Source organism: Pseudopodoces humilis, chromosome 1 (genome assembly GCF_049639895.1).
Source record: "Pseudopodoces humilis isolate 2021_Gansu_Grassland_sample_001 chromosome 1, ASM4963989v1, whole genome shotgun sequence".
Lineage (NCBI taxonomy): Eukaryota > Metazoa > Chordata > Aves > Passeriformes > Paridae > Pseudopodoces > Pseudopodoces humilis.
The window spans coordinates 252,132-267,899 of record NC_142200.1 but is presented as its reverse complement, the minus strand read 5'-3'; the positions used below and the strand labels follow the sequence as shown (position 1 = coordinate 267,899).

Sequence of the window (15,768 nt, the reverse complement as noted above, 5' to 3'; positions counted from 1 at the left end):
CCTGCTCCCAGGGCCTCTCTCCCAAAAAAGCCTTGTTTCCATGAAGGGCTCCTCACATGGAAAACATCCCCCTGACCCAACCAAAGATGTTTCCCAACACCAGCCTTTAGGGACAGTGTGTGCCTATACCCAGTGCTCCCACCTTCCCTCTTCCTGGTGGAAGGGCAGTTTATTTTCAGTTTTCATCACCATATTCACCTCATATTACAGAGATTTCTATTCCTGTCTTAGGTATCTGTCCCTACCAACAGGAATATCCTCAAAAAATGCCCTTCCTGCAGTGACCTGTGTGCCTGGGGCCAAACACACCTTGGCACAGCTCAGGGAAGCACTGGAGCACAAACCTTCAAGACACACATTGGGTCAAAGCTAAGACAGATCAAACCTGCTTCCTTGTTCCACCAACTGCAGATCTCCTCCTGCTGCTCCTCGTGTGCCCCTGGACTAACCATGGCACCAGCCACAGGGAACCTGCAGGGGCTGGAAAGGGGAGAGACAGTGGCTGCAATTCTGCTTTCTGCACCCAACGTGTCTCCAAGGCTCAGCACCTCTGGCACCCCCAAACTCCGCGGCTGGCCTCAGGAACAGCAGCACTCAGGACTGCTCTGCTTGTCTCCCTTCTCCTCCACAGCTGCAGGCACCTGATGGTCACCTGCCTTGTGAGGGTTTTTAGGTTTGTCTGGGGATGGGCTGACACCTGGCATGGCCAGAGAAAGCCCTCAGCAGCTCCAGACAGGAGCTGAGAAGGAGGAGTGTGAGTACAGCAAGCCCAAAGCCAACTCCCTCCCAGGACACGCAGTGCAAACACACAATGGTGTCCCTGCACATCCTCATTTTTGGTTGTTTTCTCTTTGGTGAACTGCTCCACTCGTCTCCTGAGCTCATGTTAACTCACAGCACTGTTATGCCCTGTGCTGACTGGTTCCACAGCCCAGTTAAACTACATTTTGCATGAAAAAAATATTTAATTTGCTCTGAACTGAGCCCTTTTTGGTTTCACTCAACACTGTCCTGAAAGCAGCAGCAGTGATCAGTTGCTCCCTGTCCACCCCTCTGGGCCATCATTTACACTCTAGGCCTCTGCCATCGGATGGGGAGTGGCTCTACGTTTCACTGCCTTTCCCAGACAGAAGGAGACATCCTGAAAGCGTTCACCTCCCTTTGCACAAAAGCTGTTACCTCCTGGCTCTGGTCACACCCTTTGCTGCTCCCCATTCTCTGTCCCTCTCCCGATTTACTCCATCTCCAGAGAGCAGGGCACCAGGATCTCACTGCTCTGTTCAATTTGTTCTTCTAATAATCCTTTGCCAGAAGACTCTAAAAGGGTCACTCAGATGTCAGAGAGGAGCCTGTGAGCCCAGGACAGGTCACGGCAAGAAGTGATGCTCCAAGAGATGCCAGAGCCCCGTGAAACAGCAGCTCCTGGGGTGACTCAGGAAGGCACTAAGGGCATGCACACAGCTCCTGAGATCACGAGTAGGACTGTATCCACAGTCACAGACTAAGCAAAAAGCCGGTATGAAATTTGTATTTATAATCCAAAAGATGTTCTTCTGAGCTCACAAAGCCCAGTCTGTCCCAGTTCCAAGGGGTTCGGTGCAGCACGAGGCCGGGCTGTGAGTGTTCAGCAGGACACTGGAAGCTGAGAGCGCAGGGACCAGAAGGTTCTCCGCAGGAGTGTCGCAATCACCCTCCTCTGCAGACGGGACTGGCACCCATTCCCACATCCCAGCCTGCCCATAACACACATTTTCCAGTAGTCTGGGAAATCTCCTCGCCTAAAGTACAACGGGATGCTGAGCTACCTGAGAGAAAAGCTGAGAGTATCACACCAGTGTCTCCATACCTGAACAACCTCACAGCTGAATCCCACAGGCAGCCCAGCTCACCAGAGCTCAGGAAGAGACAAGCAGCAAAGACAAACAGAACCCAAAAATACCAGAGCAAGAACTGCTGCTTTCAGGCAAGAGAATCTGTTCAGCTGTGGATGCAACAACTGTGTGTTTTAACCAAACTACTTTGGCCTGGATCAAAACCAAGTTTCTGGTTTGTAAGGCTTTTTTTAATCTAGATTTGATGACAAATTCCACAACATGCCAGTATTCAATAAAAACCTTGAAAGCTAACAACCTACTTCTGAACTTTTTTAATGAACACGCAACTCATTCTATATTCCCTAAAGACCATCTCTCCAAGCACATGGCAGTCAAACGCCTTCTCTCCCTGGCACAGGCAGAACTTAAATAACTTTTAAAAAATCATACCGTTTCCAAAGGGGAGACACAATAAAAGTTCCTTGGGAGTATCTCACAGCCCAGGACTGTCCTAAGGCCTTTTCCTTCCCAAGAGGCAGGTTCAAATTCCCATCTGCAGCATCCAGTGTACCAGACTAGCAGGCAGAATGCAAACACCAGGGCTTGGGTTCCTGCTGGATGGTACCTCAGGACCCAACGTGAGAGCTCACCCCATCCCAACGCTCTGCCCTGCAAAAGCAAACCCTTGGGAGCCGTGAGTTGCTGGCCAAGCTGGCAGCGGAGCAGATCTCCAGTCCTTTGCTTCTGCAGAGACCACAGTGGCATGGAACAGCACACGGAGGCTTATCCTGGTGTTCCCTGTGTGCAGAGCTCTGCGGCTGAACAGAATGGCAACAAAAGCTGCAAATGCAGGCTGGAGCCCCAGACCACGGAATGATTTGGGATGGGAGGGATCTTAAACACCATCCACCATAGCAGGGCCACCTTCCACTATCTCAAGCTGCTCTAAGCCCTGTCCACCCTGGCCATGGACACTTCCAGGAATTGGGCAGCCACAGCTTCTCTGGGCAACCTGTGCCATGGCCTCACCAGCCTTCAGGAAATAATTTTTTCCCAATAACCCGTTTAACCCTGCTCTTTGGCAGTAGGAAACCATTCCCCCTTGTCCCATTCAGGACATTCCCTCCAGGTCCTTATCCCAGGTCCCTCTCCATCTCTCCTGGAGCCCCTTTAGGCACTGGAAGGGGCTCTCAGGTGTTCCCAGAGCTCCTCTTGAGGCCAAACACCCCCAGCTGTCCCAGCCTGTCTTCATGGCAGAGATGCTCCCGCTCTTTGAGCATCTCTGTAGCCCTACGATCCTAACTATAAAGCAGCTCTATCGCTTTTAATTAACTTACTCCACACTTTCTGCAGTTTACTGATTAAACCAGAGTTTTTCAATTCATGCTGCGCTTCGCTCGGCAGTGACTGTGACAGGACTGATGACTCGGGTCAAGCGATCTCCCCCGCGGGCAGGGGACCCCTTTATCCCGGCCGAGAAGCCGCTCACAGCCGAGGGGCTCCTCCTCGGCCGGGGCTGCCGCACCCGCCGCGGTCTCGGCCCGCGGTGTCGCGCACAGCCCCGCGGCCCCAGCGCCCCCTCCGGGCCCGGAGCGGGGCGAGGGCGCCGGGCTCGGCCGGGGGGAGCGCTCGGCCCGGGGGACAGCTCGGCCCGGGGCTCGGCTCGGCCCGGGGCACGGCTCGGCCCGGGGCACGGCTCGGCCCGGGGCACAGCTCGGGCGGCCCCCGCGGGCCGGAGCGGCCCCGGCCGGGCCCAGCCGCGCTCCGGGAGCCGCGGGGCGGCGGCGGCGGTGCGGGGCTCACCTTGGGCAGCTCGCGGAGCTGGTTGGCGTCCAGCAGCAGCTCTTCGAGCGAGCGGCTGTAGCGGTAGATCTCCTCGGGCACGGCCTGCAGCGAGCAGTGCCGCCGGTCCAGCGCCTCCACGTGCCGGTTGCAGCGCCAGAGCGGCGGCATGCAGCGCAGCATCGCGCCGGGCCGCGCCGGCCGGGATCGGCCGGGCCGCGACGGGGCAGGACGGGCCGGGCCTGCGGGAGCGCCCGGATGTGCGGGGGCCGGGCCGGGCTGCGCCGAGCGGCTCCCGCTGCGGCAGCGCCCCCGCCCCGCTCCCTCCGCCCTGGCCTGGAGCCGCTCCCGGGGCCGCTCCCGGCCTGCGCCCGGGGCCGCGCCGCCCTCCGCGGGTGTGCCTGGGAAACGGAGTTCCTGGGAAACAAACGGAGTTCCTGGGAAATGGAGTTCCTGGGAAACAAACGGAGTTCCTGGGAAATGGAGTTCCTGGGAAATGGAGTCCGCTCCGCCCCGCACGGCACCGCCCCGGCAGCGCCTGCGGGGGAGCGGCGGAGCGGGGAAATGAGCTCTGCCGCAGGAGAAACCATGGGCAGCCGCCTCCGTCCCTTCTCCCGGCACAGGGCACAACAGGTGCATTACAGCTCACGTGTGTCCGTTCTGGGACACAGCTACTTAGTGACAGAAGCCAAAATGCGAAGGGAATCGTTGCCTTTGAGCTGTCCCAGGACACCGCAGTCCTCCCTGTTCTGTCCCCTACTGCTTTCACAGTTGCCTGGTTGCTTTGTCACTCTTTATCTTTCCTGTCCAGTTTCTCCTCATTGAACTTTATCCCTGCTCTCTTATCCCAGCGCTGTCACATGGCCCTTAGACCTATCTCCTCTCCAGATGAAATTCTCTGTTGCAGCTCCTTTTGCCTTGCACACAGCTCTCCACCAGCTCCTGCTGTGGTTGTTTACCTCATTTCTCTCTCATTTATCTTTCAGAGATCAGATCCTCCTTCCCCTGTGAAGGAAGGTCTGTGACAGCTCTTCACACCCACACCTGTGTGACACTGAGCAGAGCCCAGTGCCCCAGGAATAGCCTGGGACACCTGGGACGCCAGCCCAGGCCAGGAAAGATTCCTGGGACTGCATTCCTCAGACTGCAGAGTCAGAAATAATCCTGCAACGAACAGAAAGTGACCAACAATGGAATGACACCAGATCTTGCGGCCCTGGTGAGACACTGGTGAGGGACAGGTCCGAGTGCGGTAGGAGGAGGTGAACATTCTCCTTTCAGCTTCGGCATTCACAACAGCCAGAGGCTGGGAAACTGGGAAGGAAGGAAAGAAGGAATTTATGAAGTCACTGAATCACAGAACGGTTTGGGTGGGACGAGACCTTAAAGCCCATACAATTTCATGTCCTTGCCATGGGCAGGGACACCTTGCACTAGCCCAGGTTGCTCCAAGCCCCATCCAACCTGGCCTTGGACACTTCCAGGGATGGGGCAGCCACGGCTGCTCTGGGCAACCTGTGCCAGGACCTCCCCACCCTCACAGGGAAGGATTTCTTCCCAATATCCCATCCCTGTCCTCTGGCAGCGGGAAGCCATTCCCCCTTGTCCTGGCACTCCATTTTTAAATATTTGGGTTTATTGAGCTTTCATTTGCCTCAGTTGCAAGTGTCTGTAACAGAGATATCCTGCTGTGTCTGTCACAGCAATCCTGTAATAAAGCAATCCTGCCACACGGAACATGGACCTGTGATTTCATACTAATTATTATTTCTGGGGCAGTACCTGGGGTGATGCATCACCTGGTGTTGTGCCCTGTCAGAAATCATCTAGGGAGTCAGGAAATACAGGTGTGGTGGCAGGTGGTGTGAGAGAGACAATGAATTGGACATCAGGAATTAGAAAGGTGAAATTTAAATTTTCAAGCCAGCTCTAAAGCATTTGTACAAGTGTAGGACTTGCAAGGGTAGGATGGTCCCAGCTCTGTTTCCTATAAATGCAGAGGCAGTACAATGGAGCAAACCTGTGATGCTTTGAGGATGGTTCACTGATCTACCTAAGCCTCAGCAGAAGTGCAAGATCACGGCAGGGACAAAGACAAGAATTGCAGTTCTGCAAAAGGCTCAGGGGTTTGACACAATATGTGTCTCGAGGGGGACCATGCCCAGCCGCTCTCCATTGTCCATCATCTGTCCTGGCTGCCCAGAGAGGTCCCGGATGACTGGAGGTGCCAATGTGATGCCCATCCACAAGCACGGGCAGAAGGAGGATCCAGGGAACTCCAGGCCTGCCTGCCTGACCTCGCTGGGTGGGAACAGATCGTGCTCAGTGTCACTGCACAGCACGTGCAGAACAACCGGAGCATCAGGCCCAGCCAGGCCGGGGTTGTGACAGACAGGTCCTGCCTGACCGACCTGATCTCCCTCTGTGACAGTGTCACCTCCTCAGTGCCTGAGGGAAAGGCTGTGATGGGTCTGCCTGGACTCAAGTGAAGCTTTGACACTGTTTCCCACAACATTCTCCTGGAGAACCTGGCTGCTCCTGGACAAGGGCACTGCTCGCTGGCTCACGGCTGGGCCCAGGGAGTGGTGGGGAATGGGCCACGTCCAGCTGGGGCTGGGCACCACTGGGATTCCCTGGGCTCAGTACTGGGGCCAGTCCTGTTTCGTGTCTATATCCACGCTCTGGACAAGGGGAGCGAGAGCACCTCAGCCCGTTCTCAGGGGACACCAGGCTGGGCGGGAACATGGATCTTCTGGAGGGCAGGAACCTCTGCAGAGGGCTCTGGAAAGGCTGGATGACCCTTCCCCAGCACTGTTGCCCTTCCCTGCACATATTCCAGCCCCTCAATGTCCTTCTTAGTTGTGATGGCCGCAGAACTGACCCAGGGTTTGATTAAACAGTGCCCAGCACAGGCCTGGCCAGGGCCTGTGGCCACGCTCTGGCTGATAGCAGCCAGGTGCCATTGGCCTCTTTCCCACCTGGGCTCCTCTTCAGCCAGTGTCACCAGCACCCCCAGCTCCTCTTCCAGCTTTCCAGCTGCTCTGCCCTAAGCCCAGGTCACTGCAGGGGGCTGTGGTGACACTTGGGCAGGACCCAGATCCCGGCCTCATTGAACCTCATCCCGTAGGCCTCGGCCCATCAATCTGGCCTGGTCCTGTTTAGACTCTGCAGAGTGTAAACTCAAGTTAATCAATAACTGTGGAGAGCTTCGAGGGATTCTGCTGCTGAGCTGAGCCTGGGGACACCGTGAGCTCCCGGGGGAGCCTCAGGTCCTGCCCCAGCCCCTCCTGGGCTCTGTCCCCTCCGTCTCTCCCTCCTGGGCCCTGCAGCGGGACCTTTGCTCGCCGTGCTGTGTTGGGTGTGACTGAGCCGGATCTCCTGTTCCCCGGCAGCCCTCCCAGCGCCGGGGTCACAGCGGGACCTGGGCAGGTGTCAGTGACACCCCTGAGCTCTGGTGCTGCCCAGCAGGGCTGGCACCACACCAGCACCGGCTCCCCAGGACAGCTGACCCCAGGGATATCCCAAGCCACATCACCTTGGCTCAGATATAAAAGCTCAGAAAAGGAGGAGGAAGGGGGGAAATTTGTTATTTACAATGTTTGCCTTCTGAAGAAATGGCTCCAAGTGCTGGAGTCCTGCTTTCTGGGAAGTGGCCGGACTTCACCTGCTCATGGGAAGTAGAGAATAAAATCTCATCTTTTTCCCTTTGCTTATGGAACCTTTTGTTTTTCCTTGTTTTTGTTGAATTATTTCAACCCTCCGCACCTGGGTGGGGGCTGAGAGGATTTATCAGGGGGTTCCTGCCTGTCCCTGGGGTTGGAGAGGATGGTGGCTTCTTCAGCTTCTCTGGGGGGACAGTGAAATTGCCCGGGAGCAGGGAGAGTGTCTGGATTAAAGCCCAGCCATCCCAGCTATAAAAAGCTGGAGGAACCCCCTGTCTCCTGTCCAGGAGCACAGGGAGGGACTGAGAGCAGCACCCAGAGCCCACACCCACGGCAGGGCACAGGCAACGCTTTGGGTCGGGGTGCCGGGAGCGACGCCGCAGAGCTGCGGGGACAGGGACAGGGTTCTGCACGGCGGGGACAGCGGCCCCTGGGACCAGGCCGGGGTCAGGGCAGTGCTGGGACACGGCCGGGGGCTCCTGGCCGCAGATGGCCCCTCTCCCCATTCCCACCTCCTCAGCCCCTCACAGAGGAACAGGCCACATCCCCCCAGAGTCCCTGCGGTGCCCGGGGGGTCCCTGGGGAGTCTGGTCACCATGGAGCTCCTGTCACCGCTGCTGGTGCTGCTGGCTGGGAGCCTGGCCACCAGCATCCACCTGCACCGGTGGGAACGTGGCGGTACCACCAAGGAGATTGCACTGACCATGGCCCCCAACTCCTTCGATGACCAGTACCTGCGCTGCCATTTCAAAATGCTGAGGGCGCTGCCGGCGCTCAACCGCACCGAGTTCGTTCCCTACGGCGACTACGCCGAGGCCTGGAACAGGGCCGTGGCCACATGGGCCAGCCGGGCCCACGCGGAGTCCCCGCTGCAGCCGGAGCAGGCCATCGCCCTCCTGGCCTACACCATGGAGGAGGGCCTGTACCTGGAGTTCAACGAGGCCGTGCGCACGGCCGGGCGCTCCCGACGGGAGTACCTGGACACCTTCCACTTCAAGGTGCTGCATTTCCTGCTGACCGAGGCCCTGAGCGACCTGCGGGGTGCCCGGAGCCACCCCCGCTGCCTGCACGTGTACCGGGGCGTCGACGGCATCCGCTTCGCCACCGGGCTCGGCCACATCGTCCGCTTCGGCCAGTTCGCCTCCACCTCCCTGCTGCAAAACGTCAGCGAGTCCTACGGCATCACAACCACCTTCGAGGTGGACACCTGCCACGGTGCCGACATCCGCAACTTCTCCAACTACCCCGAGGAGCAGGAGGTCCTCATCCCACCCTTTGAGACCTTCAAGGTCACCAATATCACCCACCAAGGGGACGACATCTACATCCAGCTCCGCTCCCACGGCGTGCACAGCAAATACAACTGTGCCTTGTTCCAAGGTGATGTCCTGGGCTGGGGACGCCTGCAGCTGGGCCGGGGGACAGGAGGCTTGGTGATGGGGCAGGTGGTGGGGGTGGCAGGGCATGGCACAGCTCTGGCTGCTGCCCTGGGATGGCACATCATGGCATGGGATGGGATGGGATGGTGCTGTCCTGATGCTGGGCTTGTTTTCTGGAGGCAGCACTGTTTCACACCCCAAAGTGAGGGATTTCTATTTTTCATTCTACTTTGCAGCAAGTAGGGAGCTCCCCCTGACCCCCTTCTCTGGCCTCCCCAGGCAGAAGCGTCCCCAGAGACCCCCCAGGCCTCACTGGACTCCTCCTGGCAGCACTGGCAGCTGTCACTGGCACCCCCTGAGCCACAAGACCACCGTGCCTGGTGAAGACAAGGCGTCAGGGATGGAACCACTGGTGTCACCAGAACTGGCTGAGAACACAGAGAGGCCCCTGCAGGCTGGACACTGGACAAGCCCTGTGGCCACCCTCCCTGAGCCATGGCTGGGGTGTCAGGGTACAGCTTCATGGGGTGGGGGGGGAAAAGCACAGTGGGGATTTTCTTCTCATTTTGGTTTCTTTTCTCCCTTCCCATACCATTCTTTTGAATTATTAAACTGTTTGCTACTTAATTCATGAATTTCCTTTTCATTTTTCTCCACCGGATCCTGCTGTGGTAACTTTGGACACGGGCCTGGAGTGACAGGACAAGGGGGAACGGCTTCCCACTGCCAGAGGACAGGGTTAGACGGGATACTGGGAAGGAATCTTTCCCTGTGAGGGTGGGGAGACCTGGCACAGGTTGCCCAGAGAAGCTGTGGCTGCCCCGTCCCTGGATGTGTTCAGGGCCAGATTGGACAGGGCTTGGAGCAGCCTGGGATTGTGGAAGGTGTCTCTGCCCGTGGCACAGAGTAGAGCGAGATAAGCTTTAAAAATCCTCCAAGCCACCACCATTCCAGGATCCCATGATAATATGGAATGAGAATAAGAAATCCATTTCAGCTTTTTTTGCCATATTTAGTCTGCTTCTTCCATCCTTTTTTTTTCTCTACCATTCTTAGCTTTGTTTCCCAGTTTTCCACCTCATGTTACAACAAAACTCCTCGATTTCTTGATTTTTGCCACCATCTTTATGAAAGTAGAAACAGCTTCTTTTTATGTCAACATCCATCTTTCCACACAGTTCCCAAGGTTTTCAAGAAACTAAAATAATCATGAACTGTTCCAGATACATAAATTCCATAAAGCCTGCTAAATTCAACCCAGCATGCTGCCCTGGGAGCAGCCAGAAACTGAAGGTTTGGGAAGCAGAGCCAGCTTCAGGAGCTGCAGAGGCTGGATCTGAGCCTGGATCTGAGCCTGGATCTGAGCCTGGATCTGAGCCTGGATCTGAGCCTGGATCTGAGCCTGGATCCCCCTGCAGAGGGATCTGGCCAGGCTGGCTTGGTGGGATGGGATCCGTGGACAGAGGTCAGTGGTGTGAGGGTCAGTGTGACCGAGTGCTGCGTCCTGCCCCGGGGTCACAACAACCCCAGGGATGGCTCCGGGCTGGGGACAGTGTCAGGAAAGCCGGGAAAGGATCTGGGGGGGCTGGTGACAGTTTCCCTGGGGATGGGATCCTCCCGCAGAGCTTCCCTGGGGATCAGATCCCACTGTGGAAGCTGAGCGGGGCTGGGATCGCACTGCAGCCTGTGACCTCAGCTCCTGGTCTCCATGGACACAGCTCCAAACACACGGGCTCCAGGAGCAGCAAACCGGGAGCGGTGGGACCAGGGAAAACCCGAGAGCAGCCAAGGTCAGTGCCTCAAAATACCAAATTTTGTACAATCCCAGCTTTGTCCTTTTCCCATGGGGACACGGGAATACTCCGACCCTCACACATTCCCCACACCAACCTCCCAAAATTCCAGCATCAGTGCAGCTTGTGCTGGGATTTCATGGATTCATTCTGGTTGTCATCCATCTCCAGGAATTTTGCAATTTTTTTTCCTTAAGAATTGACATGAGTTGTATTAGGAAATGGGAATTTTTAATTACAAATATTCACCAAAACTATCGGACCTGTCAGCTCTAAATCCTGAATTCCAGCATTTTACACTGGAATAAATAGTTCAGAAATTCAGCCAATCCTGAAATTAATGCTTAAAAAGTGTTTTAAAACCTGAATCTCATTAAATTAATGCTGATAATTTTTTTTTTTTAAAAGAGAATGTCCTGAAATTGGGATGTGAGATACTGGTTTTAGACAGGAGATACTGGTTTGGGATGCAGCTGCCTCTTCAAACACTGGAATCAGCGAGGGAGGAAAGGGGCAGACTTGCACTTCTTCCTCCAAACCGCAGGAATATCCCAACATTCCATGAGAGAAAAGAGAAATCTTTAAAAACGTGCGTTTTTGGTTTTCTCCTGAGGCAATTCAGGATGGGAAATGCAAATCCAGGTACAGCAACTGCGCTTCCACCCCAAACAGTTTTGGGTTAAACATCTGAGCAGCTGGAAGAACCAGCTGGAAACACAAGGACAGGACTGCGGCAAAAATGTTCACTCTGAGCTGGCTTTTCCTTCTGTTTCAGTTTTTCACATCTTGACCGGGATATGGCATCCAAAACAACGAAAAGCAAGGATGGAGAGGCACCGGAAGAAACGAGTGACACGGAAGACCCTGTGCGGGAGAGGCAGCTGTACCTGCAGGAGGAGTGCAGGATCCTCACACTACACCTGGACACGTACCTGGGGAGAGCGGAGCAGCTCCTGCACGGAAGCAAACGCCTGGAAAAGGAAGCCCAGGGCACTCAGGAGCAGAGCCAGTCCTACCTGTCCTGCGGAGCAAAGCTCAGCCAGGACCCCCCGGATATGGTCATCACCCTCAACGACCAGAACTGCCAGGATCTGGCCCGAATCCAGGAGCAGAAGGAGGAGCTGATCCCACGGTATGCTGGCAAGGAGCGGGAGGTGAGGAGTGCCCTGAAGGACACGGAGGCCGAGGCCTCGCTCCTGGACACGGAGCTGGAGGAGCTGGAGCCGTACAAGGAGCAGAAGGTGCAGGCGGAGCAGAAGGTGAAGGCGCTGGAGAAGGAACTGCGGGTCACCAGGATACGCTGCGCTGAGGAAACCCACGCCGTCAGGAGCAAGTTCCTGCAGGAAAAGGCTGAGTGTGAGCAGCAATTCCAGCAGAGGATGCAGGAGCTCACCTGGGGAGCGCAGGAGGTGGCGTTCAAGGCTCTGATCCAGCACGTGGAACAGGTGAAAGCAGAGAACAGGCTCCTGCGCCAGGAGCTGCTCGGCCTCCTCCAGCACTGCCAGCTCCTCCGAGACGCCAAAATCCAGCTGCAGGATCAGCAGGAGCAGCTGCTCCGGGAGAAGCGGTGCGCCCAGCGGGCAGCACTGCTCACACCAGCACCGGCCCCACGGTGCCGCGGGGACAACCCGCCGTGGCCACCCGTCAGCACGGGCCACTGAGCCCACAGCACCGCTCTGGCACCTGCAGGAGCTAAACACGGAAACAAACAAATCCTTTTGGCAGTGGAAGCACACAGGCCTTTGAGCTCTGCTCACAAGGATGCATAAAATGCATTTATGGATAGATCCATATTCTCCTTCTGTCCCAGAGCAGCTGGGGCTGCCTTGTCCCTGGAAGGGTTTGAGGCCAGGGTTGGACGGGGTTTGGAGCAGCCTGGTCTAGTGGAAGGTGTCTCTGCCCGTGGCAGTGGGGTGACACAGGGTGGGTCCCTCCAACCCAAACCATTCCCGAATTCCATCAAATGATGGCTCTCAGCGCACGTGGCTCCTGCGAGAGGCGTGTGCCAGCAGCAGCAGCAGCAGGAGCAGCAGGAGGAGAGCAGCAGGAGCAGGAGCAGAACAGCAGCAGCAGCAGCAGCAGAGCAGCAGAGCAGCAGAGCAGCAGCAGCAGCAGCAGCAGCAGCAGCAGAGCAGCAGCAGAGCAGCAGCAGCAGCAGAGCAGCAGCAGAGCAGCAGCAGCAGAGCAGCAGCAGCAGAGCAGCAGCAGCAGCAGCAGCAGCAGAGCAGCAGCAGAGCAGCAGCAGAGCAGCAGCAGCAGCAGAGCAGCAGCAGCAGAGCAGCAGCAGCAGAGCAGCAGCAGCAGCAGCAGCAGCAGCAGCAGCAGCAGAGCAGCAGCAGCAGCAGCAGCAGCAGCAGCAGCAGCAGCAGCAGAGCAGCAGCAGCAGAGCAGCAGCAGCAGCAGCAGCAGCAGAGCAGCAGGAGGAGAGCAGCAGCAGCAGCACAGCAGCAGCAGCAGCAGAGCAGCAGCAGCAGCAGCAGCAGCAGCAGCAGCAGCAGCAGCAGCAGAGCAGCAGCAGCAGCAGCAGCACAGCAGGAGCAGCAGCAGCAGAGCAGCAGCAGCAGCAGCAGCAGCACAGCAGGAGCAGCAGCAGCAGAGCAGCAGAGCAGCAGCAGCAGCAGAGCAGCAGAGCAGCAGAGCAGCAGCAGCAGCAGCAGAGCAGCAGCAGCAGAGCAGCAGCAGCAGCAGCAGCAGCAGAGCAGCAGCAGCAGAGCAGCAGCAGCAGCAGCAGCAGCAGCAGCAGCAGCAGCAGAGCAGCAGCAGCAGAGCAGCAGCAGCAGCAGCAGCAGCAGAGCAGCAGCAGCAGCAGGAGCAGCAGCAGCAGAGCAGCAGAGCAGCAGCAGAGCAGCAGCAGCAGCAGCAGTGCATCAGCAGCAGCAGCAGCAGCAGCAGCAGAGCAGCAGCAGCAGCAGCAGCAGCAGCAGCAGCAGCAGCAGCAGCAGCAGCAGCAGCAGCAGCAGCAGAGCAGCAGGAGCAGCAGCAGCAGCAGAGCAGCAGCAGCAGCAGCAGCAGCAGAGCAGCAGCAGCAGCAGGATCAGCAGAGCAGCAGCAGCAGCAGCAGCAGCAGCAGCAGCAGCAGAGCAGCAGCAGCAGCAGCAGCAGCAGCAGCAGCAGCAGCTCTTGGGCTCTGCAGGGTCAGGTCCCAGGGACCATTCCCGAGAGCTCTGATTGGGAACGGGTGGGATCAAGCTCTGCTCCAGGCTCTAGCTGAGGTGAAGGTAGGAATGAATTGTCAGACCAAGAGAGGCTTCCCCGGTCACTCCCCACACAACTGCCAGGGAAAAGCCTGGTAACCAGCTCACACCAAGAAAAAGCCCCTAAAACAACGTCCATGGCTGTAAAACGAGGTGATTTCAGCCACCCCTTAGGTCTGGCTGCCCATGAAGGACTCTCTGGAGCACCCACACAAACTCACCAGCCCTGGTGCTGCCATCTCCTGCAGGGCACTCACGTGTTGGCAATCCCAGCCCGGCTATTCCGGCTCTCTCCCAACAGCCATGGGAAGGAAGAGCTCCCCACCAGGCAGAACACACTGGAAAACTCTGACAAAAAGAATTTCCCTTATTCCCACCAAGCTGAACCATTTACCTGAGATGAAGCTGATGTGAGCAGAGTCTGTCCAAGCAGTGAGACACAGCAATTGTGCAGCTGCTTTGCTTCAGGCTGTTCCTTCCCGATTTGGGCTCTTCCTGCTCATCTACCAAGCAGGAACAATACTCTGATGGGGTGTCCAGATGAAGGATTTCAGCTGGTGATCAATTATTCACATCAAAGAGAGTTGGAAAAAAATGTTTCCATGGTGGGAAGGGTGGGGGGAAACAGGAGTGACAGCTAAAGGAAAGGACTGGAACCAGTTTCAGGCCAGTTCAGCCTCCTGTGATCACAGAATGCCTGACTGAGCTTACTCAAGCACCTGTATCCATTGGAGGTGAGACCTGCAGCCTGATTTTTCAGGGAAGCAATCCTCAGCAGAACAGCAGGAGCTCCTGAGCTCTCTTTTCCCCAAAAATCATCCAGCTCAAAAGCCTGGAGCTGATCCTGTCCTGCTGGCACCAGGCTCAGGGGTTCAGTGCCTCTCCAGCCTCCACTGCAGCTGCTCCTGCTCCACAGCAGAACCTCTGGGCCCACGGGGAGGCCCTGGGCTGAGAAGAACTGGAGTTTCAGACCGCTCCTCCTGTACAGAGCTGGAGTCTGTGATCCCTCGGCTGCAGAGCCCAGATGTGGAGACCCCTCCTGAGCAGCCTCTGGGCCTCTCCCTCCCCCCCAGTGCTGCTTCCTTCAGGGATTGGCACAGCTGGACTCAGACTGTGGGATGGACTGGGCTGGATCCAGCTTTAAAGCTGATCTGGTCCTGTAACGGGCAGGGACGCAGTGGCCGAGAGCCCCACCCAGCCTGGCCCTGGCCACGCTCAGCCCCAGCGCTCAAGGAAGGTCCCGTGCCTGCCCCTGCCTTTTTGGGATGTTTTCCCTAAACACCAGAGCCCCCTGTGACAGGTGCCCCCAGACAGAGCTGCTCAGCGCTTTGTGCAGCCACTCCTGAAAGCTCAGGGCTGCCAAAGACAGCACCACAGCTGCTGTAGGCACAGCCTCACCAAATCCCTGCATCCCCAAATCCCTGCATCCCCAAATCCCTGCATCCCCAGATCCCTGCATCCCCAAATCCCAGCATCCCCAAATCCCAGCATCCCCAAATCCCTGCATCCCCAGATCCCAGCATCCCCAAATCCCTGCATCCCCAAATCCCTGCATCCCCAGATCCCTGCATCCCCAAATCCCAGCATCCCCAAATCCCAGCATCCCCAAATCCCAGCATCCCCAAATCCCTGCATCCCCAGATCCCTGCATCCCCAAATCCCTGCATCCCCAGATCCCAGCATCCCCAAATCCCAGCATCCCCAAATCCCAGCATCCCCAAATCCCAGCATCCCCAGATCCCTGCATCCCCAAATCCCTGCATCCCCAGATCCCTGCATCCCCAAATCCCTGCATCCCCAGATCCCTGCATCCCCAGATCCCAGCATCCCCAGATCCCTGCATCCCCAAATCCCAGCATCCCCAAATCCCAGCATCCCCAAATCCCTGCATCCCCAAATCCCAGCATCCCCAAATCCCAGCATCCCCAAATCCCAGCATCCCCAAATCCCTGCATCCCCAAATCCCTGCATCCCCAAATCCCAGCATCCCCAAATCCCAGCATCCCCAAATCCCTGCATCCCCAAATCCCAGCTGCTGCAGGCACAGCATCCTGGCATCCAAATTCCCTTGCATTACGAAATCCCAGCTGCCACAGCCCCCCAGGATCCCAGCTGCAGAAACTCAGTATCCTGGCTCTGCTCCA

The 15,768-nt window shown here is 57.2% G+C and overlaps 3 protein-coding genes across 41 annotated transcripts in view; 2 read left to right on the top strand and 1 right to left on the bottom strand.

Moving 5' to 3' along the window:
• SCRIB (scribble planar cell polarity protein) overlaps positions 1-3,821 on the bottom strand; it is a 97,467-nt gene extending 93,646 nt beyond the window's left edge. For all 39 annotated transcript variants that reach the window (XR_001332161.2, XR_001332164.2, XR_001332163.2 and 36 more), the window contains exon 1: positions 3,618-3,821. Coding sequence is in view for 34 of the 39 variants with exons in the window: in XM_014261600.2 (XP_014117075.2) it covers positions 3,618-3,779 (162 nt within the window). In the remaining 5 variants the exon portion in view is untranslated. The remainder of the gene's footprint in view (positions 1-3,617) is intronic.
• Positions 3,822-7,771: 3,950 nt separating this feature from the next.
• Positions 7,772-8,996, top strand: LOC102104674 (NAD(P)(+)--arginine ADP-ribosyltransferase 2-like). Its single transcript, XM_005533061.3, has 2 exons — positions 7,772-8,638; positions 8,917-8,996. Exons 1-2 carry the CDS (start codon positions 7,855-7,857, stop codon positions 8,994-8,996), a joined length of 864 nt encoding a protein of 287 aa, XP_005533118.3. The 5' UTR covers positions 7,772-7,854.
• Positions 8,997-11,227: 2,231 nt separating this feature from the next.
• On the top strand, positions 11,228-12,091 carry CCDC166 (coiled-coil domain containing 166). Its single transcript, XM_014261584.2, has one exon. It carries the CDS (start codon positions 11,228-11,230, stop codon positions 12,089-12,091), a length of 864 nt encoding a protein of 287 aa, XP_014117059.2.
• The last annotated feature ends 3,677 nt before the right edge of the window (positions 12,092-15,768 follow it).

Bases quoted from the DNA above. Each gene is read 5' to 3' on its own strand.
- LOC102104674 (XM_005533061.3), top strand. From the start codon at position 7,855: ATGGAGCTCCTGTCACCGCTGCTGGTGCTGCTGGCTGGGAGCCTGGCC. The intron at 8,639-8,916 runs GTGATGTCCTGG...TGGCCTCCCCAG, and splicing joins CAACTGTGCCTTGTTCCAAG to GCAGAAGCGTCCCCAGAGAC.
- CCDC166 (XM_014261584.2), top strand. From the start codon at position 11,228: ATGGCATCCAAAACAACGAAAAGCAAGGATGGAGAGGCACCGGAAGAA.